At 40.6% G+C, this 15,900-nt stretch overlaps 1 protein-coding gene across 1 annotated transcript in view; it reads right to left on the reverse strand.

The window, feature by feature from the left end:
* LOC136864124 (short-chain specific acyl-CoA dehydrogenase, mitochondrial) overlaps nt 1-4,285 on the reverse strand; it is a 96,948-nt gene extending 92,663 nt beyond the window's left edge. The window contains exon 1 of the mRNA XM_067140728.2: nt 4,144-4,285. Within this exon, the coding sequence (XP_066996829.1) occupies nt 4,144-4,180 (37 nt within the window). The 5' untranslated portion in view covers nt 4,181-4,285. The remainder of the gene's footprint in view (nt 1-4,143) is intronic.
* Nucleotides 4,286-15,900: the final 11,615 nt, after the last annotated feature.

A 15,900-nucleotide genomic window follows, 5' to 3' on the forward strand; every position in this document is an offset into this window, starting at 1 on the left:
ACGAGGACACAGGGCTAGTTGCAAATAATAGGGAATTGTGGAAGTGTACAATCTGTTCACAGAGCCTTGCAGACTGAACAATGAAAGGTACAACAGCCTATAATGAAGGTGTATTGAGGTACATAAAATACGGTCAGTGGGGTAAATATTTCCTTGTTTGTAATATTACCTATCGGTACAATAGTAACTTCAAAGGCATTAAAAGATCACATTCTCAACATTGCAGCATATAAATGGCCATGGAAGAAAAGTGGGGCCAAGATAACTGGAAACCTGTACATTCCCATGTTTTCCCTTAAGCTTTATTAACAGTCGTACAAAATGCCAAGGGATTAAGAAACTCTGTTCTGCTTTATCTCCACTTCTTATTTTAACAATTAATCTGATTCAATTTAGGAGCTGTTGAGAAATTTCTAACCATGATTCTACTTTTTAGAGTAAGAATATACTGAGGTACCCCCACTACTGAAAGTACCTGGTTTTCATCTTCAGTAATTAATCTGTTGATTCTAGAGTATGTTTTTAAACTACTAGATGTATTTAATTTCATATTCATTTTTTCGGAGCAAGAATGGAAACTTTTGAGAAACTTATGACACCTTTTGAAGTCAAGATATAATCATGAGCTAAAATTCTAGTTATTAATTCAATAAATTCATATAAATTTACAAGAATTATGAATGTACTGTGCACTGTTCAAATGCTGAGCAGCAAAACAGTGATTATTCCTATCCCTGCAACTGACATAGCGTGAAAACATAAACTGAATAACTTCTGTTTAGTTACTGGTATGTACAATCAATGTTTTATCTCTTAAAATCTTAAGTAGTAGTAGGAACATTAAACAATTATGATTATTCCAGTACCCCTAGACCATCGATGAAACAAATTTTTGTTGACCTTTGAGTTTTGTTAGAGCACATCAGCGATTTCACTAATAATTGAAAATTTTTCCTATTGTTGGCTAAATAAAATATGAGCAATTTGATGTATTGCTCAGTTATAGTTGTCCAGTTGAATGCTGAGAGGAGAAAAACATGCACCTGAAGGGTTTATTTAATATCTCTAAGAGACAGTTGATAAGCTGTGTCTTTAAATCATTCTTGTCTGTTATCTCTGGGCATCTCTGTTCAACCGCTGAGCAGCAAAACAGTGATTATATCCTATCCATGCAACTGATATAGCGTGAAGACGTACACTAAAAAACTTCTGTTTAGGTACTGGTACATACAATCAGTGTTTTGTCTCTTAAAATCTTTAGTAGTTGCAGGTACATCAGCCTATAATAAATGTGTATTGAGGTATATAAAATACGGTCAGTGGGGTAAATATTTCCTTGTTTGTAATATTACCTATTGGTACAATAATAAATTCAAAGGCGTTAAAAGATCGCATTCTCAACATTCCAGCATATAAATGGCCACGGAAGAAATAAGAATGTTAGTCGAGTAAAATTTTAAGGAAGGATTTCCTTGTTTGGAATAGGTTTCTATGATGATGAAAGTAGCGAGAATGTTTTCTGGTACAAACAGCTGGGAACAATGGCAGGAGGGTACTTGAAATGGAGGTGTATTTACGTATGTAATGATATCTTGACTTCAAAAGGTGTCGTCAGTTACTCAAAAGTTCCCATTCTTGTTCCATAAAATGAACATCAATGAATTAAAGTAGTGAGAATGTTTTCTGGTACAAACAGGTGGGAACAATGGAGGAGGGGACTCGAAATGAAGATGTATTTATGTACGTAAAATAAGACTGTCAGTCGGGTAAATATTTAGGGAAGGATTTCCTTGTTTGTAATAGGTTTCTATTTTTTTGCTACTTGCTTTACGTCGCACCGACACAGATAGGTCTTATGGCGACGATGGGACAGGAAAGGGCTAGGAGTGGGAAGGAAGCAGCTGTGGCCATACTTAAGGTACAGCCCCAGCATTTGCCTGGTGTGTAAATGGGAAACCCTGGAAGACCATCTTCAGGGCTGGCGACAGTGGGGTTCGAACCTACTGTCTCCCGAATACTGGCCGCACTTAAGCGACTGCAGCTATTGAGCTCGGTGTAATAGGTTTCTATGATGAAAGTAGCGAGAATGTTTTCTGGTACAAACAGGCGGTAACAATGGCGGGAGGGTACTCGAAGGTGTACTTACGTAAGTAAAATAAGACCGTCACTCAGGTATATAATATTAGGGAAGGATTTCCTTGTTTGTAATAGGTGTCTATGATCCCAAACAGGCTTTACAAGGCTGATAAGATATGCATATACTGTATAGAAAAATGACAGTCTCACAACTAAAAGGGTACTAGAAAAACTGCTGCTTCCATCAAACTACAGATGATGCTTGTTGTTTAAATGGCTCTAACATCTACGGTCATATGCCCACGTCAAACTACATTGCTGCTCTGAATCATCTATGAGTTTTCCTTGCTTTATTGTCACTTTCTATTGGTAATATCTTTGTATGCCCATAGATAACAGACACACCGGGCAAGTTGGCCGTGCAGTTAGGGACACACAGCTGTGAGCTTGCATCCGGGAGATAGTGGGTTCGAACCCTACTGTCGGCAGCCCTGAAGATGGTTATCCGTGGCTTCCCATTTTCACACCAGGTAAATGCTGGGGCTGTACCTTAATTAAGGCCACGGCCGCTTCCTTCCCATTCCTAGGCCTTTCCCATCCCATCGTCACCATAAGACCTATCTGTGTCGGTGTGATGTAAAAAAATAAAATAAAATAAAAATAAAAAACAACAACATAACGGAGGCTTGTAAAATGATACTCCAAAATATTGCAGTACACCTCAGACAGGTGGAAAATGGGTTCCATGCATGCTCTCAGAACACAAAATAAAGACCATGGGTGCAGCTTTACCATTTCTGGATTGGTACCTGTGAGGAGATCTGTTGCCGATACACATCATGACAGGCAACGAAATGTGGCTTTCCCATAATACCCCACATAAAATTGTCAATGGAATGCCATCACATACTAAACCAACTATACCAATGGAGGTGGTTTTCCAGCAGTTTTGTCTTTTATAAGTCTCACCTCAACGTCATTTCTTCTAATATGAGTGCCGACCTTAGTAGTGCAGTCAATTCGTTGTCTTTCTTCTCCCAACATTGCGGCTACAATCTCGGCTCAGTCTGGTAGCGTTTGTGGGTGTAAAAATGAAAATCCACAGCCTGTTTCCAGTCGTTCGACTGGGTCAGGAATGGAATGAATGAAGCTCCCATCTAGCGGCGAGGATAGGAATTGTGCCGCCTGCAGAAGGCTATTGCACTCCTCTAGGGCAATGATTAATGAATGAGAGATGAAATGAAATGATATTGGAGAGTGTTACTGGAATAAAAGATGACAGGGAAAACCAGAGTACCCGGAGAAAAACCTGTCCCGCCTCCGCTTTGTCCAGCACAAATCTCACATGGAGTGATCGGGATTTGAACCACGGAACCCAGTGGTGAGAGAGCGGCGCGCTGTCGCCTGAGCCACAGAGGCTATTTGTGGGTGTATTGCTGGTTTGCGCAAGTTGAACTCCAGCGGGACAAAATTCAGGCACCCCATCATTTTTTGAAGTCTATGACAACTGAAGGGACTTTAAACAAACATTATTGCTCCTCCACTCTGAGAATATGTCAGAAGTAGGAAAACTGATGACATGAGCATATGTTCAATGTTATTTAGGCAAATAAGCCTATCTGCAGGTATGGTTTCAAATTTTAGACTTAAACTAGTGCTGAGTTTCCCATTCTCTCAAAAAAATTCTGTTTCATGTAAATCACCCCTGCAATATCTCATTCGGCCTGTTGAAATATATTCAAGAGTATGCAAATAGTGGAATGTTGTCTAATATTAAGGGAAAGTGTCACTACTCAGCAGAAAAAAGTCGGGCACTGACAATATCTGTGAGGGTGGGGAGGAAAGTAAAGACGGACTACAAACTAATATATTTACCGATAGGCCTATATGATATGGCGAATTCAAGAACATTAATTTATCGACGTGGTAATAAGAACGATGCATGCAGCAAGGATTAACAAATGCTAGAAAGGCAGTATGATGGGCAATTTTTGAGTAATCCCTGATCTATGTATGTAAGGCAATGCAAAATTCGAATCCTGATACTAATATGGAATTTCTAATTACCTAAAGATACTCGAAGCCGGGCAGCCAAAGATGTCATTTTCGTTAAGATGATCTACACGCTCAACAAGTGGTCAATTGCTCAACTCTGACCAATCGTCGAGTTATGCCCTCAGCATTCATTTACGACACACCCTACGTCATATATATTTAGGTTACTGAAATAAAATGATAAAAAAAAGACATGACTGTAACAGCCTTGTTTACATAAGCATGAACTCTGACACTGAAATTGTACAGAACCGATAACATACAGGACTTCTCATAATTAAGGCATCGAATATACAAAACGATCCAAAAGAACTGAGTCATTTTTTATTGACACTTACAAATTCACTCTATGCATTGATATTTTTCATACAAGAATGTCTATTGCCAGTTAAGATATGGACGAGAAATTTCATGCATGCAAAATACATAACAGCCTATTTGGAATAGATTTTCTTGCATGTTCTGTTCGTGAAGGTTATTTGGGCTCGTTATTTCACCCAGACACTATACCGTATGATATTTGTATTAAATCGACACACGCACACTTTTTCAATAAAGTAGTACACCAATGGAGTTGACAATGTTTTCGAAGGACGAAGTACTTGAAGATTGAGGGAAGTAGACCATACAGCAGACTCACAAAATGGGTTCAAAGCGCGGAAAGTAGATCAAGAAAAGATGTATCGCCGAGACAATTAAGAGTGAGGAATTACGTATATAAGACTAGGAGTTATAGGAAAAGCACAGGGACACAAGGTATACTAATCTTCACGCTAGAGTGGCCGTCTCAGCGACTTCTACAATACATACACACCAGGCCAACATATAAGGGACAAACAGGAGAGGGCAGGGGAACGACGGAGGGGTGGATATATGTGAGAGTGTAGAACTTTGGACAGATGGAAAGAAATATCTGAGCAACGTATATGGGGGATGTAGGGAGGGTAAAGTGTCAGTGAAAGCGTAAACAAAAGAGGAAGAGGGGCGACATTGTGTTGATATGAACATCAATAGTGTTTATTTTGTAGGCTCCTAGCATTCCATGGAAGGATGCGTACTACCATTATTAAAGATAAGGTGTAAACTTTCGCGAAGTTGACTAAGAACTGGTAAGATAGTGGGGTGATCGCCAAGTAGTTGAGTAAGCTGCATGAGAATGTGGAGAACACACTGATGAACATGTTCTCGCTGAGGAAGTGTAGTACCTGTTTGCGGATGCTGTGCGGGTTGCAGAGGCATTGACGGGCTCGATGTTGAGGGAGTGGGCTGACTGGGTTGAATGGGGTATTGAGAACTCAGAGATTGAGAGGGGTGCGAGGATGTAGTGGATTGCACTAGCTGGAGATATGCAGCTCTATCATAGCCGGGAGAAGGTTTAGGTGGCAAATCCTTAACAACCACTTGTGTGAATTTGCGTTTGCGAGGGGCGTCTGGTAATGGAGAAGGATGTTGAGAGGGTAGGGGAGGAAATTGGTGAACGTTATGATACTCCGAATAAGTAGGTGGAAATAGTCGAGCAGAAGCTTCTGAGAAAGAAATGTTATCAGTGCACATAAGTTTTTTGATTTCCACTTGCTTCTGATGAACAGCACAGTCTGAGGAACCCGTTTCGTGTTCCTGATTGCAATGCACACATAACTTGACATTAGCAAGGCAGTCAGAGGTAGAATGGTTCATACCACAGTTGCGACAGCGAAAGTTAGTGGACTGGCAATTGCGGAGGGTGTGTCCATAACGCTGGCATTTGGAACAAATAATGGGGTAAAATATAAAGGGAGTGACTTCTAACATTACATGATAGATTGAAACATATTTGGGCAACGTTTTGGAGCAAAAAACAATCTTGATGGAGCCAGTAGGTAGATATACTGTCTGACCATCTTGGAGGGATTTACGGCGTAGGCGATGAACAGAATGAACTTTGACGTCACTCTGAAGTAAAGTAAGAATATCGGATTCAGTTAGATCTTTCTCAACACCGCGTATAATGCCTACGCGGAAGATATTTGAGTGAGGAATAAAGGCATGCAACTTTTGTGTCTCAAGGAACTTATTCTGCAGAAAGTCATTAGCATGATGAGGAGAGTGAAAGTTTACCTGAATCCTGTTACGGCCTTTATACTGGATGGATTTAATAGGAAATTTCCTTTCATGGAGTAGACGCCCTATAGCCATAGGGTGTAGATTGCCAATATTATTACCTTGTTTGGATGAAACAAAAACAAGATATGGTCCTGGGTGGTTTAATGGGTATAAATTACATGCACTAGTATTAGGAGGTTGAGCAGGAGGGGGAGGGTTAGGATTGCATTGAGTCGCAGTTTGCAACGAAGGGGTAGGAGTAGAATTAACATTCACGGTTGTATCCATTTTCACTACTTCTTCTCGTTCAACATTACTATTGGACGCGGGATGAAAGTCCCGAGTACCTCCACTATCAGAACTCATGCCACCACTGCACAATCACACGCAAGCTAGCACCGGAACGCACGAGTAAGTTCTAGAAATGTCAGACACCGAACACGGAACCTCGAACACAACGAAGCGTACAGGACGATGTCGCGGACGAGACTAGATTTTCTTGCATATTAAATTATCATGGACATGGACTCATGGCGAATTATTCTTCTTCTCCTGCTTCGTTTTCTTGAAAGGTTAATGGGCACTTACTTTTACCCAGTTTCAATAACTTCTTCTTCATCTCCTTGTATGTTGTTGGGCTTAGTTTAACAGTTTCAATAACAATTACAGCTCTTCATTATATCACTTGCTCAATTCACACTCAAATTGATACACTTTTTAACAGCTCATCATTGTCGTATGTACAACCGTTTCTTACGAGATATACAAGGCCGGGAAGTGGACCGATAGAAATGCGGGTCGCAAGTAGTTTTACGAACGTCCGCTAGAGGTCTCGACATCGTGCTATGTTGCTCGCGCGAAATACATTCACTTGATAGTACATGTTGGTTTTTAAAGACGTAAAAATGTGATTTAGAGTGATTGGATGTAAAGTAAAGCACATTTAAGTGGTATTTGGAATTATTTTAGGCGAAGTCAAGTGCAATAAATAATAAAAGTAATACATTAAAAATGACTTACCATGATCACTGCTCGTATCACTCACATTTTTAAGATTTTCCAACTTAAAGGTTTTGTCCTGAAGTTCTTTTCCAAATCATGAGCATCTGTAATTGTATGAGCTTCATTGTCGAGTATTGGTTTTCAAAGTTTTGTAGTGAGAGTTGCAGTCAGTACTTTCTGATCACACTCGTCACATTTGAATGCTCAGTGAACTTTGGAACAACAAAAAAGTTAAGTTTTTAAACTAAATTCGTACTTCCCAGATAACGTAATGAGTGACGCGTAAAATTCAACATATTTTGCAGGAAGTAAACAAATTTTTTTGAGGGGTAGCGTAATGCTCCACGATCTTTCATCCTAATGAGGCACATCAATGGACTGTCAGTAGTGGCCGAGGACATCTGTCCCAAGCATGATTCACAGTTGGAATTTTCTTCCGCAACTCGAACAAGATAACCACATATCATGGCCAAGGAAGACAACTCCAGAGTGACAGTTTTTTCTGAAAAGGCATGGTGTCATTCTGAACATCAATAGCATTTATGATAATATAAAAATACCGGGAGAGTTGGCCGGACGGTTAGGAGCGCGCAGCTGTGACCTTGCATGCGGGAGATAGTGGGTTCGAATCCCACTGTCAGCAGCCGTGAAGATGGTTTTCCGTGGTTTCCCATTTTCACACCAGGTAATACCTTAATTAAGGCCACGGCCGATTCCTTCCCACTCCTAGCGCTTTCCTATCCCATCTGTGTCGGTGCGACGTAAAAACAAATACCAAAAAACTTTCAGATATTTTAGGCATATTCAAAATAGCACATCTGAAAGAAAATCCAATAATCGCGAATTGATTAGCTAACTTGCCTTTGAGCGTCTCGGTAGGAATATTTCCAGAATTGTTGCTGATCAGGATTACGATTATAGTGTACTCTGGGCTTGATAGCCATTTCATCTATGATAAGGGATCCTACCGTAAAATTCATGGCTTCGTAATGGAGGTTTTCTTTAATGAGGTGGTGGTGGTGATTATTGTTTTAAGATGAAGTACAACTAGGCAACCATCCTCTGAAAAATGAAAATCTACAACCTGTTTTCCAGCCATTGACCGGGTCAGAGATGTAATGAATGAATCATATATAGGCTATTAGTACGATGAGGTCGCCACTCTCAAAGTGATTTATTAAGGTTTGAGAGATGCTATGACATGAAAATGGAGAGCGTTGCTGGAATGAATGATGACAGGGAAAACAGGAGTACCCGGAGAAAAACCTGTCCCGCCTCCGCTTTGTCCGGCACAAATCTCACATGGAGTGACCGCGATTTGAAGCACGGTATCCAGCGGTGAGAGGCCGACGCGTTGCCGTCTGAGCCACGGAGGCTCTGCAACCATCCTCTATATAACACTAATCTGAGGGAAAAAATGAACGGATCCAATACTTCGAAAAATGAAGATATCGCCCAAAGCAAGCAACGGACACGTGAAAATGAGACTCCCTAGGCCTGGGGAACCTAATACCGTCGGGGTCGGAAAAAACAAGAGTTGACCAAGAGAAGTCGGATAGGATAGTGAAAGTGAGGAGCCTAGCACTAGTAAGTGGACGCAATGCCAGGACTCAGCTAAGGGCCCCGTGATCGCTAACCCGCGCTCCAAAGTTCAGATCCCCTGGGACCCCTTTCAGTCGCCTCTTACGACAGGCTGGGGATACCGTGGGTGATATTCTACCGCCCCCACCCACAGGGGGATCTTTAATTAGGGATTTTATTCTAGTTTTTTCCATTCGAAAAGCCAACATAGGCCTAATTCTTAAGTGTCTTTTGATGCGGTAGTCGGAGGCAATGAAGTGTTCTAATGAATCTATAACCCATAAACTGAAGTCTCAATATTTAAGTACTTTGTGTGCAGATATCCAAATAAGCGTGATAGAAAAACCTAATTGTTTTAAGTCATATATATACACTGACGTAGCAAATGTCATGGGATAGTCACCTAATAGCGTGTGGGGCCTCCTCTGTCCCTGCGAACTGCAGTGTGACGCCGTGGAAGTGAGTCGACAAGTCCCTGATAGTCCTCTGGACGCAGCTGACACCAAAACGTTTGCAGAGCGGCCGCCATTGCTGGTCTGTTCTTGGGTGCAGGATCCATGGCACGGAGCCTGCGTTCCAGGACATCCCAGATATGCTCGATAGGGTTCATATCGGGGCTCCGGGTTGGCCATGGCAATCGTTGGACCTCCGCTGCATGTTCCTGGAACCATTCCTGGGCGACGTGGAAGCGATGTGGCGGCGCGTTTTCATCTTTATCAATACATCAATACTTATCTGTATTTAGGGCAGTCGCCCAGGTGGCAGATTCCCTATCTGTTATTTTCTTAGCCTTTTCCTAAATGATTTCAAAGGAATTGGAAATTTATTGAACGTCTCCCTTGGTAAATTATTCCAATCCCTAACTCCCCTTCATATAAATGAATATTTGCCCCAATTTGTCCTCTTGAATTCCAATTTTATCTTCATATTGTGATCTTTCCTACTTTTATAAACGTCACTCGAACTTATTCGTCTACTAATGTCATTCCACGCCATCTCTCACCTGACAGCTCGGAACATACCACTTAGTCGAGCAGCTCTTCTTCTTTCAACACCGCAGAACCGTCTGGGCACTGGAAGGCCAAACATAGGTGGAGATGGTCTCCGAGCAGCTCAACATACCGCGTAACATTCAAAGTCTCTTTCAGAACAACTAGGGGGACCAATCCATACCAGGAAAATGCACCCCAAATCATAACAGAGATAACAGCGCCCTGAACCACACCTTCGAGGCAGGTGCTTCATGTGGTCTGCGCCATACACGGTGCCTTCCATCGGCATGGTGCAGTTGAAATCGTGATTCCTCCGACCACATCACGTTACGCCATTGTTCCAGTGTCCATCCCTGGTGACTGGCGACAAATGCGCGGCGTTGTGCCTCCCGATGACGTTGGGTTAACAGTGGCACCCGTGTGCGGCGCCGGCTCCCATACCCCATAGAACTCATGTTCCTACGGATTGTCCACTGGGAGACGTGTCTAGCACGGCCTATGTTGAATTGAGCCGTCATTTGTTGCACGGTTGCCCGTCTGTCACTATTGACAATCCGTCTCAGATATCGCCGGTCACGGTCATCGAGGGTGGCTAGACGGCCGGTCGTTCGTCTGTTGTGGACGGTGACACCCGCATTCAACCATTTACGATACACCCTGGACACGGTTGATCGCGTGAAGCCGAATTCCCGCACCACTTCCCATCCGTTCGAACGGTCTCAGCTCACCACGACGTTCCATGTTACATCTGTCACATGCACAGCCACTGCTCACAAGGTCTCCTATATAACTGCTCCGCTATCCCATGACATTTGCTCAGTCAGTGTATACCAGTTCAGTGTATATCTGGTCGACCTTAAGGATTGCAACACACTAAGGGAATCGATAAAGATGTTTGAGGATTGAATTGAGGAATGTTCTATATAGAGTAATGCTTGACGAAAGGCAAATAGTTCAGCCGAAATAATAGAGAAATATGATGATAAATTGTATGACTCTACATGTTGCGATTGTTCATGGTAGAAAGCCGCACCAACACCATAGGCATTTTTGAACCATCAGTGTAAAAATCCAGCATTGGAGGAGGAGATACGGATTTTTTGGAAAAAAGAGTGAAAAAACAGAAGACGATATGGTAGCATAGCAAAATACGAAGTTTTAGATATGATGATTGAAGGTATTAATTGGAGCACGTCATAAGATACTGTATAATGGGGAAGTACTGGGTTACGAATGAGAGAAGTTTTAAAAGAGGATACAGATTGATGCGCCAAAAGAATTGCTGGGACTCTACGATTGCTCCTCTTGGGCGTAGGCAAAAGTAAGTAAGTAGTAGAAGTTTAAGTATCAAGGTATTTGAAACTACCGTCAGTCGTTTCAGGAATTGACGATGTATCTGAAGTGGATATTCTCCTAATTCTACCAAGAGTGCAATTGTTGGGGTGGTGGATAAGGCGCCAAAGCAGATGGGGAGTGCATGGTGCTGTATGGTGTTAAGGGATTGTAGTGAATATGAAGATGCTAGATCAATGACGTGTGCACAATAGTCAAACCTTGCACGTATTGTGGCACGAACTATCAATTTAGCTATAGTAGGGTCAGATCCCCATGAACGCCGTGTGATGGCCTTTAATATTTCGATATATGCTGCAGTGCTGTGTCGGAGACGGTTTATATGTTGGGTGAAAGTTAACTTGCGGTCAATCATGATACCAAGATATTTGCGACAAGAGCGAATTGGAATTTCGTAGTTAGCAAACGTGAGGGGTTCTGTATTGAATTGGCGTTTGTGTGAAAAGATCACAGCAGAGCATCTGGAAGAGGATAAATGTAATCCGTGGCTAGATAGCCACTGGTGAACCTGAGGCATGTGTTGAGTGATGCATTGACGTGACGTATCAATATCGGTATTTGAGGTAAAAATCACTATGTCGTCAGCATACATGAGGATGCGAGCAAATTGAGTGGCGACCTGTTCTAGGCCTGATAAAAATAAGGCAAATAGGATGCCACGGAAAATATCCCCCTGAGGGATCCCAACTGAAGATTGGCGAGTAAAATTCTCTGATAGTGGTGGTTTGAGAATGAGATTTCGATGGGTAAGAAGATTGCGGAGATGTATAAAATACACAAAATACATGTCCCATAATATGTGAAGGGGCACAGAATCGATAGCACCATGAATGTCAAGGAAAACTGCGACAGTACTTTGCTTTCGAGATTTTGCTAATAGTGTATCAATGATTAACATATTGATGGCATCTTGAGAGCTCCTGCCTTTACTATACGCATATTGATATGTTGGCAGAAGAGAGTAGTACTCTAATGCCCAGATGAATCTCTGTAACATTATTTTTAAGAAGGTTTTCCTAATACAGGAGCCAAGGACAATCTCACGTAACTTATTAGCATCCGACAGAGGTAGGCGAGGTTTGGGAACAAGGATCAGAAAAAAATCGTTCCATTCTTTGGGAGTAATAGAGGAGCGTAAAAACATCCTTAAATAATTGTAATACCCGTTGTGCTCTGTTAGGCAACGGCTTTAGCATGTAATACGAGATGTACTCGGGACCAGGAGACGAAAAGTCACAGAGGTGGAGTATTGTTGTGAGCTCATTGATACCTACTGGGCGTAGAAGGACCGCAAAAATGGGGAGACGGAGTAGATATTGACGGGGTGAAATATGGCACGACATAATCGAGAGTTAATGAAGTGAGAAATTCATTTACAATATTAGGATCTATTTTAGGGCTTGGCATATGATTAGAAACCCTAGTAATATCACGGACTGCCTTTCATAGGTAGGAGGCAGAGGGATGCTCATTAAAGGAGGAAATAAATAGTTTCCAAGCTTGGCGTCGTTTATGATTGAATATCTGGTGAGTGTAATCAATTTGACGCTTCAAATGAAAAAATGAGATGGAATTAATGTTTTTCGGTAAATGCGAAAAAATCCTCCGTCTTTTGAGGACAAGCTGGTGACATTCTGAATGCCACCACCTTAAAACGTATGGATGATACATAGTTCTAGATGAGGGTGCTTTCAAGGGATGATTAATATCAAGATAAGAGTATATACTTCGTAATATGGAATTATAAAGGAGCTCATCAGCTTGAATGGACTCCAGTTGTTGTATCATGTAGACTTGTAAAACACTTGGCATCAAAATGCCGTAATGTCCGAGTATATCGAGAGCTAGCAGAGGGGCAAAGATTAGGAGTAGGACGTCCAATACCATAAGTAATGAGGATGGGGAAGTGATCGCTAGTGTGTGTATCACCTAATATTCTCCATGTTGTTATAGACGCAATATTGTAGCTACAAATAGATAAATAGACTGCTCTGGGCGGTGAACCCAGTGGAGTTAGCCTGGTTGGAGAGCCATCATTAAGAACGTCTAGATCATAATTGTGAGCCGAATTTAAAAACTGAGACCCTTGTGTGGTGTCAACACTCGACCCTCACTGGGTGTGATGTATATTAGGTTGCCAATAAGAATGAGTTGACTGTCAGGGGAATTGATGAAAAAATTTCATCCATTGAGCATATGAGATGTACAGTAAATGTCAGGTGGACAGAATAAATTGATGATGTATGTGTTATGATGTACAATGCCAAGTACATGTGTATTAGGTATTAGATAGTTAAGTTGTAACAGTGTATAAGAGAGCGAGATATGAATCAGCATGGCTACACCACCATAACCATTTCCATCATGTCTTCATGAATTTAAAATAATCAGTGGATCTAATTCGCAATGCCTTACTTTCCTCTAAAATTAAAAAGAGTAAGGTGTAATACAATTTAATAAGGCACTGACATAGAAGCAAAAACATATATTTATTTAAATTTTTTTAAAATAACCAAGATAAACACATTGTCAATATAATAAAAGAGTAGCTAACACTAAAATAAAAATTGAAAACAAATAGAAACTTCACTTTTAAACACGATGAAGCAGGCCCCTACCCAGTGCGTAGCCGCGATGTGGGTACTGGGGATTAGGATTTTTTACAAAAAGAAAATAAAACAGGAACTGATACCTATTGAACACTTGTGTGCTGGTATGGCTGATTTTAATAATAATAATAATAATAATAATAATAATAATAATAATAATAATAATAATAATAATAATAATAATAATAATAATAATAATAATGTAATAAACAATAAACTAAATAAATATTCAGAGACATAATTGTAGAACCAACAAATCTGTAATTCACTTATATCAGCGCCCTTGCAACGACAAGTCATGCATGCACCTTCATTATGTTCTACCATAACTTTGAAACTATAAACTCCACCCTCGGCCGATTCTGGCTACGCAACAGCCGCTATCCCTCATAAAACTGAGAACGAGGCTACTGGTTTGCTCGTCATCTCGTCACTCCATTTATCCATTTGAACCCCTTATCATGATCCGCCACGCGCTGGTTCCAAATTGCATTTCGTTCGAAGGCAGGTTCAGGTAGCTTCTTATTCTGCTTCACTTCTTCTTGTTCGTTATTGGACTCCGCACAAATAGCCTTTGTCCAGCCACTGAACCTCTTTGATGAAAACACTGTTCATATTAATAAGAGACAAGAGTGTCAAACAAGATAAGAAATTGTACAGAGAAACCAAAGTTGAAATATTCTGGACTTACCTTAAATCACGATTCAGTTGTTGGATAAGTGAAGGGAGTGATGTGGATACAATTTGGGAAAACTTTAAAGGAATGGTTTGGGAAGGAGAGAAGAGATTTTTACCTGTTAGGAAAGATAGAATGACTTCAGACCCTGTTTATTATTCATAGGAATTAAGGACATTAAAAAGAAAATGTAGGATTGTAAAAAGGAAAATCGAAGAGGGTAGGGAGAATAGAGAAAATAGAAAACACCTAATAAGGGAACTTAACAGAATGAAGTAGGAAGCAGTTGGATATCTCTGAAAATTTCTCGAAGGAAACTCCATGACTAAAATGTGGTCACAGATTATGTTCTGGTGCTAAAGATTTCTGCGTTCTCAAGACAAGTCCAACCGTTGCTGTAGGAATGACTTATCAAGAATGTACAATCAATCATCGCACAGTATAACCATCGAGCTAGCTCACTCCCTACTACATCTAGTGAACAGTGAACAGCTTAGCTTGGAAACTGGTCCTGAAGCTCACTTAACAATGTATTCCGGTAATAAGAAATTGTAGTCAATTCTTGTGAGGAAAAGGAAAATTCAGTTTTGTATGTTTCTTCAAATGTGTTGTAACCAACAAACAGTAAAAATGTTCATTACTCCAAAATTCGATTAAGAGAAATCGCACTACAGCAGCTGTTACCTCATGCTGGCTTTCATATGGTTTACTAAGGTTAGTCACATACACTGTGAAAATAAAGAGAGCACACGCTCTGTTCCATAATACTATACATTTACTAGACAGTTATTGGTGTTGTTCTGTGCTCAGCTCTCCCGCTTCACCATGATCATGCTGTGTACTTGCGTCGACTTCCTCCCCTCGATGTAATTGTAATCGTTGACTCTCTATGACAGGATATGCTTGATTTTCGGATCCATCCTTAATCTGCACCTTCATCCACTTCATTATAGCAACACAGGCCTGAAAGGAAGCAGCACATACTATTTTAAATCAACAAAAAATAATGAAAATAAGGGAAAAAAGAAGATGTATCTAAGGAAGAATACAAAACTTCAGCATAGTTACTTAGTTAAAATAAATGATGGAATTGTCGACATTCTACTGTAGGAAGCACACTTGATGATACTCCCTCTTCATGCCTTTATACATCATTTTCAATTTATTTTTAATAAGTTTATTTCTTCTAATTGTTCTGTAGAAAGTTTTACAAATTGAGCTGGTAGGAAGACACGGTTTCCTCATCTTCACCCTCAATATCGACTATTATTTTCCTTCCGAAACGTGTTTCCACTGCTCGCAGTTTTTCTAACTTAAAGGGATGGTAAATTTGGAACTCGCTTAATTTTCTGTTGTGAAACTGAAGTGCCTTTGCTACCTTATTCAATTTCAGTAACATATCCATTACTTTTAAAATATTATTGCTTTTTCAGATATATTAAAACAAACTAAATAGACATCAACTCACTTACTG

This window comes from Anabrus simplex, chromosome 2 (genome assembly GCF_040414725.1).
Source record: "Anabrus simplex isolate iqAnaSimp1 chromosome 2, ASM4041472v1, whole genome shotgun sequence".
Lineage (NCBI taxonomy): Eukaryota > Metazoa > Arthropoda > Insecta > Orthoptera > Tettigoniidae > Anabrus > Anabrus simplex.